Raw genomic sequence first — 18,600 nt, 5'->3', positions numbered from 1 at the left:
GCGCATGTGCAGACGGAAAACATCGGCCGTACGGCCGCACGCGGGCCGTACCGCTCGAATCTGAATAAGGGCCACTATGCTGCACATACCAACCATACACTGACTGTATATATCAGCCATACAGCTCCTGCGACCAGCGATTAGAATGGGGCTGAAAACGGGAGCGCGCACCCGGCGATTTATCGCTGGGGCACACTCCCATCACTGGCAATATGGTCGCCAGCGACCATATTCCCAGCAATTTCAGCCCCTATCGCCCCCACAGCTTTACACCGGCCCTGCATATACCATCCATACATTGTATATACCAGCCATACACAGTGCTGCCTATACCAGCCATACACAGTGCTGCCTATACCAGCCATACAGCTAAAGGGGCAGACTAGATGGGCCAAGTGGTTATCTGCAGTCAAATTCTGTTTCTTTGTTACAGCTACATATACCATCCATACACCGTGCTGTTTATACCAGCCATAGATATGCTACATATATCATCCATACACTGTGCACACTGCAGTGTGGTTCCTATACCAGCTATACACTGTGATGAGTATACCAGTCTACTATGTGCTGCATAAATCAACCATACACTGACTGTATGGGTGAGATTTAATGGGATGAGAGATTCAGAAAGTGAGAGATTTAGTAAGAAATCTCCAGTTTTTTTAAAGCGGCAATCATTTACACTGCAATACCAGTTTGATTTTGCAGTGTAAATGATTGCTGCTTTAAAAAAACTGGAGATTTCTCACCAAATCTCTCACTTTCTGCATCTCTCATCCCATTAAATCTCACCCTATATATCAGCAATACACACTGACAGCCTATGCTAGGCACATGCACACTGGATCCATCCCTTGCCAGGCTCCTGTGAGCTATGTGCTTGGAGCTGGCGGACGGGCAGTAGCAGCAAAGCCGAGCGGCGGCTGCCTTTAGTCTCCCCACACTCCCCCACCCAAAAAATGTTTTCCCCTCCCGAGTCCCAACCTCCTGAGCGGTCACCATGGTGGATAGAGCCTCCCCCTTCCTCAGTGTGCGGCTCCTCCTCACCTCCCTCCCCCCTCTCTCCTCCTATCCCCGGCACTCTCCGCCCCGCCACCTCTTCCTCTCGCTGCTGCCTGAACTGAAGCAAACTCCTCTAGAGGGAGAAGCAGGCAGCAGACAGTCACTCAGCGGCCGGAGAGAGACAGCAGGGACCGCACATCGCACGCATACAGCCGGAGACAGGAGGCGCCGCTGCCACACAGACCGGGGACAGGAAGAGGAGACAGCGGCAGCCAGCACTACTCCAGCCCGTCTTCGGCGCCCCGTGCACCGCTGCTGTTGCTGAGGGGAGATCGGAGACACGGGAAGGAGGGGAGAAGCCCAGCGCGTCCAATCTCTCTCTCCCCCCCCAACCCCCCCGGGCCAGCCCGCAGCCTCCGCGCCCGGACCGCAGCGCTCCCTGTGTGGCAGAGGAGAGCCGGGGGTGCCTGGAGAGAGCCCCTGTCCCCCGCCCCCTCCCCCTGTGAGCGCGGCTGTGCTTGGACACCCGGGGGCCGAGCGTGGGGAAGTGCGGATTCTGCACCGGGCTTGTGAGAAGTTTCCTTTCCCCGCTGCTAGTGCCCACGCCGCGTGTGGGGGGGGTCTCTATCCGCCCGGACACGTCTTCTCTGCAGTCACTTGCCCCTGTGAGAGTGGATAATGGTCGGGGAAATGGAAACAAAGGAGAAGCCGAAGCCGACCCCAGATTATCTGATGCAGCTCATGAACGATAAGAAGCTGATGAGCAGCCTGCCCAACTTCTGCGGGATATTTAACCACCTGGAGCGCCTCCTGGATGAAGGTATATACCGCAAGAGCCGCACACCGGCCGCATGTCCCACGCAGCCATCGCTGCTGCCTCGGGGACCCAACTTTCCCTGCGTAAAGTTTCGCCATTCAGTAGAGTTTGGTTCCCGGCGGAGAGCCCTCCCTGTGCCAGGCTGCCCCCCCCCCTCCTCCTCCCCATGCCATGTGACCTGCTGGCATGCGGCTCTCCCTGGTGCTAACCAAACCTGTGATGCAATGGGAAAAGGGGGGCAGCTGCTCCCACCCCGGCCCCTGTGCACAGTGCTGGCAGCCGGCTGTGTACATTGCGATCTGTGGCCGGTGTTGACATCAATACTTGTCGACATGAGTTCCCTCAATTGAAATATGACAACATTTAATTAAAGCAAGTGTTCCTGTAATAACAGCACGTTCCCCAGGCTATATAGCATGGATATACATGGGATAATAGCTGCATCTAGCATCGCTGGAATGTTACACTGAGGGCTAGTAGGTGTCTGCAGGAATGTGCTGGAGGCCACTGACTAGCTGGCCATTTGCTGTCTTTGTCTAGATTAAAGCCATTTGCTGCTCTTAGTTGCCTCCTAGGCATATGAGGAGGCCATCTTAAAACGGTGGTGCATGGTCTGACTATTTCTGAAAAGTTTTCCATGATCTCCATTTACTTCTATACTGTGCAGAGAACGCTATTTATTTATTGTTGTTCGTATCAGGGTAACTGTATAGGGGGTAGTAGTTGTTACAATATTAAGCAGATACTGTAGATGAAGTTTGTTGAATGGCAGCCATTACTGACTATAAAACCCAGCTTCCTAATGTCCCTTCATGTAGCATCCAGTTTATGGGCAGTATTCAATGAGAAAAGTTCTCCGTCTTTTGTGGAGAACTTGTGCTTTTTTCGCCGTGGAGAGAGGTTTTTTTCTCCAAAGGCGAGCCACCCTATTCAATGTGAAATATTCTCCGTCTTTCTTAGTGATTCTCGCCGTCTCTCTCCGTGAAGAAATTCTCCATCTTTTGATGGAGAGCAGGAATGTGAACTTTTAAACTAAAAGGGTGTTTTTTTTAATTTTGGTGTCAAAAAATCAGGTTTTTTTTTCTGTGGAGGGCCATGTTATTTTTATTCATGTGCCTATAGCACATGAATATATATTTAATTTTTAAAAAAATATTTTTTTACATTTTTTTTTTTTTCTTTTTTTTACACAGTGCAGCCAGCAGGGGGCCAGAGCGCTCGAGCCGCTCATTAGATATTCATATATTCACTGCACCCGAAGCACGTTCGGGTACAGTGAATACTGGGTCCCCCGCTGGCTATAGAGGGGGGCAGCCTGTGCTGCCTGGGTCCCAGGGGGGCCCCCTACCCTCACATATGTTCTGTGGCATCCAGGGAGACTTTAATCTCCCTGGATGCCACGTCCCTGTCAGCTCCCTGCTGCGGACGCTCGTCCGCTGCAGGGGTTAAGACTCGCCGCGAGTGGCGGCGAGTCTTATAAACATTGAATAGTGGCAGCAGGAGAGGCAACGAGCCCTCCGGAACACGGAGAGTGCACGGCGAGCAAAAAAAAATGCTCGCCGTGCACGGAGAATATTACCATTGAATACTGCCCTATGTATTGATCTGGCAGGCTGCAAAGAACACTCGCTTTATTGCTTTTCCTTGCCATGGTGTAGGCTTCAGCGAGCTGAGGTTAGCAACTGCAGCAAGGAACAATCTCCTCTTTGTATTGCAAGAAAATGATAAACTAGTTTGCTATGCATTCTAATTCCAAAGCTCACACTCTAATCCTCTCGCCTATCATGCGTGTCCTGTTTTTGTTCTTGGTAGTCCCTGGCTAGGAGATCCAGCTAAACCCACTGGAAGCCCACAATGGGTTATTCTGCTTGTCGGTTGCAGCCAGACTATGCACTTCCACTCTCTCCCACACTCCCTTTCCTGTTTCATTTACAGACTAAACTGTGTCCCAACAAGGTTTACACCATTATAAACAGACCAGCAATGCTGTTCACTGTTTGGCCTGGTCTGTTCCTGGCAGATAAAGGGGGGAAATTAGCAATATTTGGAGGTCTGTAGTCATGAGAACTGCAAATGACCTGTAGTCTTTACAGGCTGAGGAATTTACCAAAAATACTTGTGGGAATAACTGTATTCCGTTACACAAGATATTGATGCCCATTTAAACGATTTCCATGACTCCAGCGTCATTGTTCATATACAGCTGTATTACTGGACATTCTTATTGATTTTCCTTTCATTTCAAATATGACTGTTTTATTTCATAGTTTAACGGCATCAGTCTACACTTGGATGGCTTCAGTTTGTAATCTCTCATCTGTTTATTTCGGGGCTGGGGGTGGAGGGGTGGTAGTTGTTGCAGCTGTTGGATAGCCAAATGCAAATATTTGTATTGCAAACATCTCAGACTGTATTTTTTTTTTTTTTTTACCATTTATTTTTTATTCCGCCTCCTTTTATGTACAAATATTGTTGCAGTTGTGCATATGGCAAAGAAAAACTAAAGTATAGTAGTGTTTGATGGATACCTAAATGTGGTTGTTATGCATGTAAAACATTCAGTTGAGTCGCTCAGGTACTGTAATCCAAATGAGCTGCTGAAGCCATTGTTACATAAAGTGAATTTTATAAGGAAGTAAACATTGCCTGGGGAAAAATTCCTTTTGTCACATTTAAAGCTGTCTTTCCAGTGATGCTGTTACTCCAGTTTTTGTCTCATTATTATTTTTTATTTGATTATGTTGGCGCAATAGATTAATATATTTAGGGCCCAATTGCAGTCTGGTATAAATTGTATACATTTAAATATAGTGCACAAATAAGGACTGTCAGTTTCTTTTTAATGTTGCACATGAAACACTGAAGATATATTAAAGGAAGTGACATGTTGATCAGAAATTTTCTTTTTACCAAATTAAACAGGAAATGACAGTGAAGTGTAAATGTAACACATGCTATGTTTACATAATTGGAGACAATGGTCACAGAAGGAAGTGGAAATGTACTAGAGCTTTAGCCCCTAGAGCTTTAAGTTCAATTGGTTTAAATATTTATTTTAATTTTTTTGTGTGTAGAGTGTATGTATGTATATATATATATATATGTGTGTGTGTGTGTGTGTGTGTGTGTGTGTGTGTGTACATATATATATATATATATATATATATATATATATATATATATATATATATATATATATATATATATATATATATATATATATATATATTTATATATTTTCTGTTTTTTTTTTAAATGAGTTACATTTATCTTCTGGAATAGATTGAAAGTTGTCTGAGCAGGGTGCTCATTTCTCACTATCATTTTGTTGAACAACTGTATGTCATCTGATTTCTAATGTACTGTTAAAATATTGGTGTAATATACCTAGTAATAGGAGTATGAATTATTGGTACTTATGTAGTAACTGGGCTGCCGATTTCTAAATCGGGTCGGATCGGGAGATCGCATCGCATCGCATGCGACCATGCGATTCGATGCGATGCGATGCGATGACCCGATTTTTCCATAGGAATCAATGTTAAAATGGACTGAGTCCATTTTAACATGGAATTCAATGGGAAAAATGGGTCCTTTTCATACCCCTACTATCCAAGTGGGCATGGAGTTGGATATAAACCTGTGGCGAGCGTAGCGAGCCACCGAGCCCGAAGCGTGGCGAGCGAAGCGAGCCCCGCGAGGGGACGAATACCGTCCCCTCGCGGGGCTCGCTTCGCTCGCCACGCTTCGGGCTCGGTGGCTCGCTACGCTCGCCACAGGTTTATATCCAACTCCATGCCCACTTGGATAGTAGTGGTATGAAAAGGACCCATTTTTCCATAGGAATCATTTTAACATTGATTCCTATGGAAAAATCGGGTCATCGCATCCGATGCGATGCGATGCGATGCGATATCGCATCGCATCGCATCTGATTGTATGCCTTAACTTAAGGCATACAATCAAAAAATCGGCAGCCCAGTTACTACATAAGTACCGAATTATTTATTTGAAACAGATCGCTTTTGTTAAATTTGGATATATTTCGTACTAGTGTTTGGCCCAGGCATTTTCTTCTGTTAGAATTGGTGTCACTTCCATTTTATCTGCAAAAGTATAAACAACCTGTTTATACCCCTTTCCCACTGCAGCTCTTAAACGGTAAATTGCAGTTTTTTTCCCCACAATTTACCGTTTAAAGCTGCAGTGGGAAAGCGCCAGAGTTGAAATACCGGTTAAAGTTAACCGGTATTTCAACCCGTTTAAAAAGCAGAGTCCTACACGTTTAAATACCATTTTTAAGGCAGTGGGAATGCCTCTTAAACGGTATTTAAAATACCACATTACTTCCCCCTGGTACCTTCCCTGTGCCCACCCTCCCCTGATACTTACCTGCGTGGGGGATCCGGGCAGTGGGGTTCACGCACTGCTGGGGAGGCATCGGGTCTGGCATGGGCACAGTACTTCGGGTCCCTCTGGATGCTGGGCTTTCCGGAGCGTCCCTACTGCCCAGCATCCAGAGGGGGGTATATTACTGGTTAATTACAGTTCTGTAGCTTTCACAAGGGGTTCAATGTGAAAGGTACAAAAACGGTAATTAACCAGTAATATACCGTTTACTACATGCAGTGGGAAAGGGGTTAAAACCTGCTTTGACCCGTTTAAAAAACGGGTCAAAGCAGGTTTGGCAGTGGGAAAGCAGCACTAGCTTTGTCTTCAGCTCCATGTTTTATTAAATCAATGCTTTGTTTTCAGTAAAAGTTGCATATTTGTACATATTAGTTGCTAGTTTTGCCTACTTGTTGCAACAGTTGCGAGTTTTTGTTTTGCTAACATTTTGATATGTAGAAAATGTGTTTGAATATATGAAGCTGGAAACCTAGTTCTTATCTAGCGACAGATATTAAATTTGGCCTTTTCTCAATGCTCTGGATTGGTCACATGATGGGCGGTTTAATAAATACCATGTTTTTAGGCTTCCTTGCGGTTAAGGGATCCACTATTGTCATCAACTAGAGTAACTTGATGCCACAGGCTCAGTCTGTTTAAAGGGCTTGGTTGGCTTCCTGTTTTTGTATACTGGGCAGTGCAGCCTGCAGGAATCTGTATGTATAAAAAGAGGGGGGAACTTAAAACTTCCAGGAATGTACAACAATACTACACTGCAGCGCAAAAAGAAACCTTGCATGAAATTGAATGTGTTATTTAATGGCTTTAGGTTTTAAGCCACTAAGGGGCGCCTGTATGCTCTCTACAGTTTGAGATGAATGGGATTTGTGTTTAATTTAGGGAAAAAAAAATACAACAAGAAACTTACAGTAGTTTCTTACAAAGACACAGTGTGCTAGTTCACTGAAGGCATAATTCATGTACGGACGATGGTATTTTTTTTTTTTCCCTGAAAAACATTTAACATTATGAATGATGTTATGTATGTATGTGTGCACGTATAAATGTAATATCTTTTATACATATGCACATCAGTGGTTTTCAAAGTGGTTGTAAAAAAACAGCATACAATTTTTTTTTTTTTTTTTTTTTCTTCAAGCTAGAAGTAGAACTTTATCTGGAAGTTCCTTAAAATGCCTACACTTTTAATTACATTCCACTGAAAGTAGTGTTAACTACCCCCACTTCCTTAGATTACTTTTGAAGTGTTTATGCTGGGGCCAGTAAGTGGAGGAGTAACCAGCCCTGCTGGACTTTAGTACATTCTTTTTCTCAGACTGTACACTATATCTAGTTGCATTGCTCCACACTCGGCTCAATAATGCAGGAAACCCAAGTGCATATAATGCATGTTCTACTTCTGTAATGCAAATGAGATGACTTGAAAAGCAAGATTTCACCCTGTCTCTAATGGCTACTACACCATTAATGATGAATAGCCAGTTGCAGACATTGTGAAAATTCCCTTTCTCGCTGACCTTCTAGTTAATGTTCTATTTCCAGGTTAATTCTCTTGTACTGAGCTTTGCCAGGCATCTCGCCGTAATCTGAACGATTTCATTTCTTTAGGAGTATCATCCAGATAAGCCTTAATGGAGGTTATTGGATTCTTGGCAAAATAATTCCAGAATGGCACATTGAAACAAGAAACACCACTAGATTTTCTTAGCACCCCATAGAAATGCAGAGGGAAATGAGTGATGATCCGTCTACAGGCAAATACTGTATGTGCACTACTCAATATCTGAGTAGTGATCAGAAGCACGTCTGGAATTGATATCCTCCATAAGACTTTTGTGACCGTTTCATGGAAGAGAAGCCTGCCTTCGAAGGAGGTCCAAGTAATATAATACAACAGATTCTGGCCATCGTAAAGTGCGGCCACTGCTGCGATGATTTGCACCCACAAAAATCATTCCGGCTTATACAATTGGCATATAGTGCTTTACTCTCTACAATCTTCCTACTTTTATTAAAACTGTTAAGTGTATTTGTGAGTGTAGTTGAAACTTAAAGTAGAATGGATACTTTTTATGGAAATTAGTGTTCATTCTAGCACCCGCTATCTTTGAAAACCCATGCAGTTCCTCTTCCCTGCCTGGGGTGTCACTGTCTGCTGTGGTGATTCTAGCACAGGTCTGGTTTGCATATCAGTGCTGATATACAGACCACACTGTACTAGAAGCACTACAGCAGACCGTGACACCCCAGGCAGGGAAGAGGAACTGCATGGGTTTTCAAAGATAGCGGGTGCTAGAATGAACACTATAAATTATACATTTTCGTCAGTTTGTGTTGTTGAATTGCCTTTCTGTATATGTGTCTATGGCTATAAATAATTAGAGGGAGGCCACAAATTGTTTAGTAGATTGGCAGTATATGAAACATGGCAAATAAAATGCATATTTAGTTAATCATGCTTGTGTGAATAACAGACCACACTGTCAATCATTTGCCCCGGGTAATCCTGCAAAGTGAAATGACAAAGCAACAAAGTCTTAAACATACATTTTAATGTAAAATCTTTAAACTTGTATATCCGTGAAAGAAACATGAAAGCTTATTTACAGTGTCAAAGAGCTCCTTTTAGAGACTTGCTCAGAGTACCATTAAGGGCCTGTGAAATTACTTCCGTCCAAAAACATTGGCTTCCTGCATTTTGGTGGCTAACTATCTCCATATTTAAAACGCAGATATGTATAACCGAACATACATGTTCTCCCTGTGTTCATGTGGTTTTCTTTGGGTCGTTCCCACAGATAAAATGATACACGAGTATCTTAATTGTCTTTGGATGACATTAGCCCTAGTGCGAGCAAAATTAGGCAGGTTCCATTATAGCAGGGACTGAATAACTAAACTTCCTCTGTAAAGTGCATTGTATAAGACAAACACGTATACACCTACATGTGTGCTAGCATCTTCTAAAGTACAAATAGAAATATTTGTCTTGGCCTCTCTGTAATACTATATAAGGTGGTTGTTGTGTGTGTTCATGTCTATATATTCTATATAATAAAATAAAAATAATGCTGCTCCTCACCTCTATGGAGGGAATTAAAGTGTTGTCATGGTGGCCACTACACGACACTTGATTAAGCAATTCAAGCATTGCCCAATGGCCATGCACATTACTGTTAAGCTGTGTACACACAGTACACCTATTGCTGGCGATATGGTAACTGAGCGACCATATTGCCAGCGATTTGGAGTGTGCTCCTGTTTTCAGCCCCTGAATGGTCGCTGGTCGGAGGAGCATGCGACTTCCACTGTTTCTTCTCCCGGCAGTGTGACATTTTCATCTGCGACCATCTCTGGTCGCAGATGAAAACGTGACACTGAGCAATATGATCGCTGGCAATATATTGCCAACGATCATATTGCCCTGTGTGTACGCGCCTTCAGAATTGGTCATTTTGGTGGGCTAGTGACTAGTATATGTGTGTGTATGTGTCTTCTATCTATTATGATGAAGACACAACTTTAATGTTCAAAATTGCTGCAGAGTTTTTACAAGCCTTAAAATTATCTAACCAACAAAAACAGAGCCTTGTTCTTACAGCCTTCTGAATTATTCACAAACTGCGCAGCTCCTCTAAACGCCTTACTCTTGAGAATTAATTTTACCCTTTTCTCCAAGGGTTTTATTTTCCCTCGGATTGGGTTTGATGACTAAAAACTATCCAAATGTAACATTTTATTAGAAAAACAGAAGAATGTGGTCTAGGTCAAATAGGAAATGATTTTTTCAAAAACTCTTTTTCAATGTATGTGAATATACATTTCTATTTGTGTGTGTGTGTCTAGATAGATAGATAGATAGATATAGATAGATATAGATCTTGCGAGCTGAGCCCTCTTAATTATTTGGTACCTATTTGCTAAGCTTTGTAAAGTATCAGCCAAATCAAATCTAACTTCCATTGGTTGGTGTTTGAAAAAAAATGAGTTAAGGTTCCCATACAGTGTGATGTGCGCTGCCGTGTACATGCCCTCGCACAGCTCAGAAAGTATGTGCTGCACATACTTTCTGAGCTAGTCCCGATCGCATCACACACAAATCGCATGTGATGCGGACCAAAATGCATGCAAACATTGCACCGTGTGTGAGCACCTTTTAGAGGCTGGTGCACTGTTATTAGCCAGTCTTGTTTTATTACTGTGTTTGTGTGTATATATATATATATAATCACTTTCGTTTTTAGTGAACTTTTCTTTCCTAGATAATTGTTCTTTTAAATAAAACTTAAATTCTTAAATGTCCTTTGATATATTTAAACTGCAATCCAGTTGGTTAGATTTTATGTATGGTTGGTGTTTGACATCATTTAATGTAATCTAATATTCAGAATGCAGTCTTTATTTAACCATCATCTTACAGTTGTTTTAATGGAACATTAAAAACACTTACATTACAGTGTTTAAAAGTAATTAATTATCATGTCTTTTGCAGCACAAAAGCAATTAATACAGCTTTAAAAATACATTGCAGGAATCTATTGTTCCACATACACACTGCATTGTTTGTAACCACTGACACTATTACAGGTCCCTTTCTATAAGCATGTTTACATTGAAACTAAATGTACTTCTCTGTTGTAGGATCAACAGGTTATCCCTATCATGACTAATCGGGATTAGATGTGAGGATTCCAGGGAATACGTAGAGTTTTCTTGTAGTCTGTGCTGTTGATGTGTAAAGGGGTGTACACACGGAGCCATCCTTCTAAGCGATTTTGACTACATAGTCAAAATTGCTTAGAAGGTTATTAAAGATCTCGGTCAAGGTTAGACAAATCGCCCTATAAAATCGCTTAGTTAAAAAGAGAGTTGCCAGGCAAGAATATTTTGACTAGATCGCTGGCTGTCTAGTCAAAATCACTGCTATTCACTGCTAATGGAGATGTTCACTAGGCGATCTGCAATGAATACCAAGCAAGTATGTTAATTCTAGTATAGATGATCTGCAATGAATACCAAGCAAGTATGTTAATTCTAGTATAGATGAAATCGCTTAGTCAAAATTGCTGGTGCATTTAGTCAAATCGCTTAGTCAAAATCGCTGGTGCATTTAGTTAAATCGCTTAGTTAAAGTCGCTCACTAGCAAAATCGTTCCATGTGTACACCCCTTTACGCTAAGAAGATGAGATGTTGATTTTAATGTAAACGTGTATAGCATAAGTGCGTTGAAGCAATTACCCGACTGAAGTAAATTTGTGTAATGTGGTCACCTGATCTGTCCTATAACAAATCACCAAGCTTAGTTAGAGAACCTCCATTTTTGTATATTAAAGATAGGGAAACGGTATAGAAGTCAATATAATTAAAACCTACCCAAAACAAAATATTTGTGCTGGTGAGCAGGATCTATTATTATCCCTCTTTGGCTCGCTGCCCACTAATAAAGGACGCGAGGTTAATACATATTATTAGGACAAGTTGTGTTCCTTGAAACATGGATGTCAACAAAAGTTTGAACAGGGGCAGTAGCCATGATGGCACGAGAATAATTAGTTTCAATTGCCATAACCGTTTATATGCTGCTTACATAAAATGTAAACAATATAAATGAAAAGGCAAGCTAGGAAAATACAATGAATTGTAGTGAGTATGAAGCCTTCCAGACACAACCATCAGCTGAGTAAGCAGATTCCTTCAGTTTAAAAAAAAATCTTATTTATTTAAAAAAAAATGCATTTTAAAGAAAAAAAAATTCTTAATTGGAAAACTGAAAGATTGCCAAGTGTAGCCTGTTTCATAGCATAGGCACATAATCAATATCTTCCTTGTAAATATATCACCATTATTTGTGCACTGTGGCAAATCCTCAGTTCTGCACACCTCTGTTTTAAATTAAATATTTAAACCAGTTTAATAGATGTCTGAGCAGGCCCGAATCTTCTGTGTACAGGTTTTACTTCAGTTTATTGGAAAAGACTGTCAAAACTGACAGTAGAAAGAGCAGGAAGTTGAATCCATTTTTATCAGCTGCTAGCAAACATACAGGAAAGGGGTCTTTTCCGCCTTGTTGAATACATCGTTTCCTCCAATTGTCTTTTAGTCACATTGAAAAGAAGGTTTGTGTTGTTGCGAAAAGTCTACTAAACCTTTGTATTGATGTTTCTTATATTGACAATATTTAGATTGAAGTATAGTGTACATTGTAACATTTGGCAGAGTTGAGACAGGTAAACATTGGTTTTGTAACCACATGACTTCTGTACTTTGCACAATATTAGTTTATTTGCTAAATCGTTTTTTTGTGTGCAAAAATTGATTTAACATTAAAGTAGCTTGAATATGATTACATTATTGCATGACTAGTAAATATATATATATATATATATATATATATATATATATATATATATATATATATTTTTTTTTTTTTTTCATTCTAAACCATGTCATGTAGCACCCACAAATACATGGAGAGCTCATTAAAGTTATCAGTATGGCAAGATTATGATGTTGGGCAGATAATGCAGCACACCTCTAAAATTTATCACCTTAAAGGTGTGTATGTACAGGCCGACAGATTTCTATATCGGTGGTTGCCGGGAACCGGCATGGCATGCTCTCAAGATGTAGTCAAAATAGACTGTGCTCAAGTAGTCTATTTCTACTTGAGAGACCGATGCCACAGGGCCATGCATCGGTATTGCATTTCCCCTTACACAGTGCAATTTTGGCTAATGTTCTTTACGATTTTAAGTATATAGTCAAAATCGTAAGGGAATAAAATAGCCAAAATCGCACTGTGTGTACACAGAAGATCCATTTGTTTAGCTTGATTGATGATTTTAGCAGTTAAAGTTTTAGAACAAGAATGTATAGTCATACAGCATACTTCGGCCCTAGTGTGTGCATACACACTGGATGATATAGTTGGCTGTATCGCGCAGAAGGGCTAAAATAAGCAATATCACTAATTTTATCGCCCAGAGTGTATGAAGCTTTACAGCCTTAAACTACCTAGTTCTGACCTATAAAGAATCTGATATGAATGTGCCTTTATTGACTTTTTTGGGAAAAGATTATAAAGTACTAAACATGGAGAATAGAGGTAAGCTTGTTTTACTATAGATCAGTGGTTTCCAAATGCGGACCTCAAAGCATCCTTAATGCTGTGTACACACGGGGGCGATAGGGGCTATAATCGCTGGAAATAGGGCCGCTGGTGCAAAGGAGACACTGGGCAATATATTGCTCAGCAATATATTGCTGGGCAATATATCTCCCCCCGTGTGTACGAGGCTTAACAGTTTAGGTTTTAAGGATATCCATGTTTGTGCACAGATGGTGTAATCAAACTAGCTGATATACTCATTAAGGCACCTGTGGTTCAGCATGGAGAGCTTTAAAACCTGTACTATTAAGAGGCATACACACGCTGAGACGTGTGCCAAGCGATTTCCCTTGAACTTCCTGGGGTCTAACTCGCCCATTCATACATAGTGAGGTGGTGATGCTAACCAATATGTTGTCTGCATGTGCTAAAGATTTGAGCCGGTGTGCATGACCCACGGGACTGCACATTACCATCACTATGGGGTGTACACATGGAGCAATTTGTGCTTAATTTCTAAGCAATCTAGATTTAGCCTCTTAAAGCATCTAAACCTGTCTAAAGGAAGGGGCACAAAGTGTAGATTTCAGTTTCAGCATTTAAATGGGACACTTCTCACTGAATTCAGCCCACCACCACCGTGGGGATGCGAGCTGAAATAGTTGTGCAGGGAGCTGATAATGCCTGAACTGAATGACAAATGGAGATCTTCTTCTTTGGGTTCCATCTACTGGATTTTGGTGGCTCAAACATTTGAAACATGCCTTAGGTGTCCTAGATAAAATTATAGCAACTCCTACATATGCACATAAAATGATCTATGCAGCAATTGACTGTTCCAGTCAATGAATGATATAATGCCCCTTTGTCCATTTTATAATGTTGAATATGTGCTAATTATGCATGTCAGTACAGTGGATGCGCGCATGCCTCCACAGCTGACAGGAGTAACTGGTGTTATGCTAAATACTGGCGCTTCCTGACAGCTCTGGCTGATTGAACTACAGCAGACTCCTGCTGTAGGAAACAATGGGCTCTTACACAGTGCACAGCTGAATGAACGATTTTTCCTTGTCTGGGTAGGGAAAGTGTTTTAAGTTTTTTTTTTTTTTTTTTTTTTTTTTACGAAACCTGCGTATGTGGGGTACAGTACATTTTGATATAGATGGACTTATCTGTTTTTGTTTTTCACTATTGAGTATCTTGTGTTCGGCATTTTGCTACTAGTTCACTTAAGTATATACTTACAGGTGGGTTTTCTGCCTGGTTTGAAAACTCACATATGTACAGCTCTTTTACGTACACCATAATGTATATTTTCATGCTAGTACTGAAAGAACCAATAGTTAAAACATTTTATTCACTTTATGTTTATATGCTCTAATATTGAGCGAGTAATAGTGAGTATTCATGAGTGCAAGGGTTTTTCTGTATACCTTAAACACTGCTGTAGCAATAAGGGAAGGAAAACAGCTATTCATTTTCTGGTCTTTGCATCCCCTAAAAAACTTGATTTGTATGCATAACATAAAAAAAAACAGTGCATCACTGGCAATATTCTGTCTGGGAGAATGGGCCACAATCACATTTGGCTAGTTTCTGCATTTAACGCCAGTATATCTAATCGCTCCTTGCTATTCAAGTGAGACTCCTAGGGAACTGAAAGACAGAACCAGAGCTATTTAAATAATGGGGTGCATAAACCTACCGCCTATTGATTTACTGACTGTACGCTTTTCATAACTATTCATGAGGAAAGTGGTTGGTTCCAAATGGGAGGTTTAATGCACAGTGTGGCTGCCTGATAGTGCTGTGTTTTAATATAGCTAAGTGCCTTCGGTCTAAAAGGTACACGTGCGTCAGCCTCTGATTAACATAGGGTGGCTAACAGAGCAATTTATCACCCAGGCAGCCCTGAAGAGTGTCAGCAAGAAGGCTGACTATGATAAATTGGAGGGGAATGGGCACTATAGTAGGTGGCCACAGTGTCCCACAGCTTAGGCTATAGTGCTTCTGGGTGGCAGCTGATATTTAGGTTACATGCAGGCTAATTAAGTGAGGAGGAAGAGCTGCAGTTGTCTGCATGCCTGACTGGGAAAGACGCTAGTCCCTTTACACTTCACAAATTTTAGTGACTTTAACAGATTTAACTGCCAGATGGACAGTCGATGCATACTACTTGGAAAGATGGCTATGTACAGATGTCACAGTACTGCAGAAACAGTGCACAGCACACTATAATGCTGGAAAAGGTGTAATGTATTCCAGAGCTTCCCAGACATGCTTCTATTTTGTATTATCATTATTTACAATTCATTAAAGACTTAAATCTTTTTGTAAATGAGCTGCCTTTTAAGACCATATCTATTGCAGTGAACATTTGGAGTTTTTTTTTTTTTCTTGGAAGATTATAGGTATATAAGATAGTCGCAGCTTTGCAATACTAGGATGCAGCTGTTAGTGATCAATGTTTGCCTTTTTGAAGTCGATGATAAAGGTAAGGATAGTTGACAATTCTGAGACCATATTTAAACACATTGACTCTGCTAAAGACTTTCTTTTTTCATTGAATAAGAAACAATTGATATAAAGGATTATATAGATTTTTAACCTGCATGAGTAATGTTTTTACCCTTGTGGTATAAAACCGACTATGGGATTGTCTTTGACCCATTACAAGATAAGTACTATGGCTAATGAAGTAGTTACTTATCTCAGGAGGAGTGTGATCTACATCATGCTCTCATACCTATTTTGTATGTATATGTGTATCTCTATCTCTATCCGATAGGCGGCACTCGGAGACGAAGCAAAGAAAAGACTCACACATATATTAGTAATCACTAATATCTGTGTTTGAGTCTGTTCTTTGCATCGTCTCAGAGTGCCGCCTATCTGATACTATTGTGTGGAACCTTTGGGTTACCTGGATGGCACCCAGGGCACAGTACAAGGTGCTTCTTTGGAGTGCTGTCCTCTGCAATCATCTCTCTCCCTCTCCCAATAGAAGGCGTAACACTTCTAATTACATGCAGTTCAAATAAGGGGGTGCACTCAACAGTCTTCCAAAACAGTAACACCTCTTTCTTTCAGCAGGTTTTCATCATATTGCAGGATCAATGTTTTGGTCCTCTACTTGTGCAATGTCTTATCTATTTGCTCATACAGACTAACCAAAAGTTCAAGGAGAGGACGGAAATGTTAATTCTTCGGTATGATGCCAGCCTGCTGAAATTAATACTTGCTACTGTTTTTCAAGACTAGCGATTGCACTCCCTTATTTTAGATATGTATGTATTTTTTGCCACTTGTCATCACCCTGTGCTCACATATTGGCCATATATGGTAGGCTGCCAAAGCGAAGGAGCCTCTACATTATCCATCTACTTCATGAATGTGGTTTATCTTGATTTCAACCAAGCACGATGAGCACAAATTCTGTGCATTGCCTTATCAATTTGGTAATACTGATTAACAAAAATGATACTAGATCTGTGAAGTGGTAATAATGCTTTCACAATAATGAATGCATTTTCAAGTAACAATAGTACCGTACTCCACCTTTTTCTAAAGCAATACAATGGAAAGGAGGATGTAACCTGCTATTTGAAATTACTGTATCGTGTATATAGTTGCAGTTAGTATTTTATAACCAATGGCACAGCCTTTCACATTTTAAATAAGTTTGGTCTTGGATATGGTCATTTCATGTTTTTTTATACCTGTAATCTGGACAATCAATTATGCCAAAGGAAATTGATTTAAACAAGACTTGTAATAACATTTTCTTTTTACACCAATTGGGGCAAATGGATGTTCTATTAATAAATTCAGGTCGTTTTCCTGAAGCAACACACAAACCTACAAACACCCGATGTGACTTTTTGTGTAAATCTTCATCTGCATTGCAGTAAATCGTTTTGTGGCTTAGATTCTTTTGTGAATCAGGAATATTTTTCTGTAAAGCAACTTTTTTCTTTTAATGCATCATTCTGGACAAAAGGATGGGCAGTTGTTATATAATATATATTTTATAATTACGGTTTGAGATTAATATATACAGATGTATAGTATATCTGAGGAAGCTGTTGAAAACTCAATACTGAGAGGCGTTGAAACTCGTTACAGCAAATATTTACTTCATTTTTTGTATAACTCCTTATACAAATGTCCGGTTTTGATGAAGACATGTTTGATTTGCTTTGCCAGACTCCATGATTGTTTAGTCCCCTTCTTGATCTATATAGGGAAGTAGAGCAGAAACGAATCTGGTTTTAAAGCCACACTGATGAATATCTATTGTATAGGACACATGCCTATGTTTGGACACTGTGGATGAATTGTCTTTCCAGACTCCATGGTTGATTAGCCCCCATTTTGAGCCACTAGAGATCTAATGGAAGCAAAGCTAATACCCCTCATAGGGGAGTGTTATAAACCCAGTGTTAATTGTAAGTCCATCTAACCATAATAAGGGGAATATTCAATGTCCACTGATATTTCATTGTGCTGTTTTCATCCGGCTCTTCCACCGATGCAGGTTCAACTTTGTTTAAAGTCGAATCTGTCAGTGGAAAATGGTTGTAACCAGCAATGTTTTCGGCTAAAGCACATGGATCAGCAAGTAATTAGCCGATCCACATGTTTTTCAACAGTGCCAATTTTTCTGACTGTCAAAAAATCAGCACTTGGCTTTAACAGGTCAAATGTAAATTTGACTAAAAAGTACTGACGGAATGATAGCAGTAGGCAAAAGATTGCAAATTGTAGGTGGTCTAATAACAAAAACATGTGGTGGTTTCAGTGCACACGGCATAAATTATAAAATACACTTCTGCAAAGCTTCTGTTTTATTTTCCTACTAGTTAATTAATTGCAGACCATAAAATCATATCTGCTCTTTACTGCCATAATTCATTCTGCAAACAGTTAAATTATGTCATATACTCGTGCAGAGAGATAAGTCTAAGATAGTTTCGCTACTGCCATAGAAGTTTGTTTTGATAGTGTCAGCCTCACTTTCCCTATTTGTTCAACAATGTCAGGCAGCATTGGACTAAAATAGACAGTATAGATTTGTTTTTGTTTAATGTTTACAAATCTACCAGTATAAGCAGCAACAATCATTTGCAGTGTGCATAAGTGCTGTTGCCTGACCTTTTTCAATACAGGTAGCAAAAATAATGGTCTCCGTCCAATTGGTGCGATTAGCTGTCGCTAATACCACTGAACTCGCAGATTTTTGTTTGCAGTCCCATA

The 18,600-nt window shown here is 40.6% G+C and overlaps 1 protein-coding gene across 14 annotated transcripts in view; it reads left to right on the top strand.

Moving 5' to 3' along the window:
• Positions 1–1,093: 1,093 nt before the first annotated feature.
• QKI (QKI, KH domain containing RNA binding) overlaps positions 1,094–18,600 on the top strand; it is a 169,534-nt gene continuing 152,027 nt past the window's right edge. For 6 of the 14 annotated variants that reach the window (XR_014471658.1, XM_083176493.1, XM_083176491.1 and 3 more), the window contains exon 1: positions 1,095–1,825. Coding sequence is in view for 12 of the 14 variants with exons in the window: in XM_083176493.1 (XP_083032619.1) it covers positions 1,684–1,825 (142 nt within the window). In the remaining 2 variants the exon portion in view is untranslated. Of the gene's footprint in view, positions 1,826–18,600 lie in introns of all 14 variants that reach the window. The other 8 variants (XR_014471659.1, XM_083176496.1, XM_083176495.1 and 5 more) reach the window with 3 other exon arrangements.

The sequence above is a fragment of the Crinia signifera genome, chromosome 3 (genome assembly GCF_055691185.1).
Source record: "Crinia signifera chromosome 3, ASM5569118v1, whole genome shotgun sequence".
Classification (NCBI taxonomy): domain Eukaryota; kingdom Metazoa; phylum Chordata; class Amphibia; order Anura; family Myobatrachidae; genus Crinia; species Crinia signifera.
Note: the sequence above shows the minus strand (reverse complement) of the source record. Positions and strands in the feature narration are given on the sequence as shown.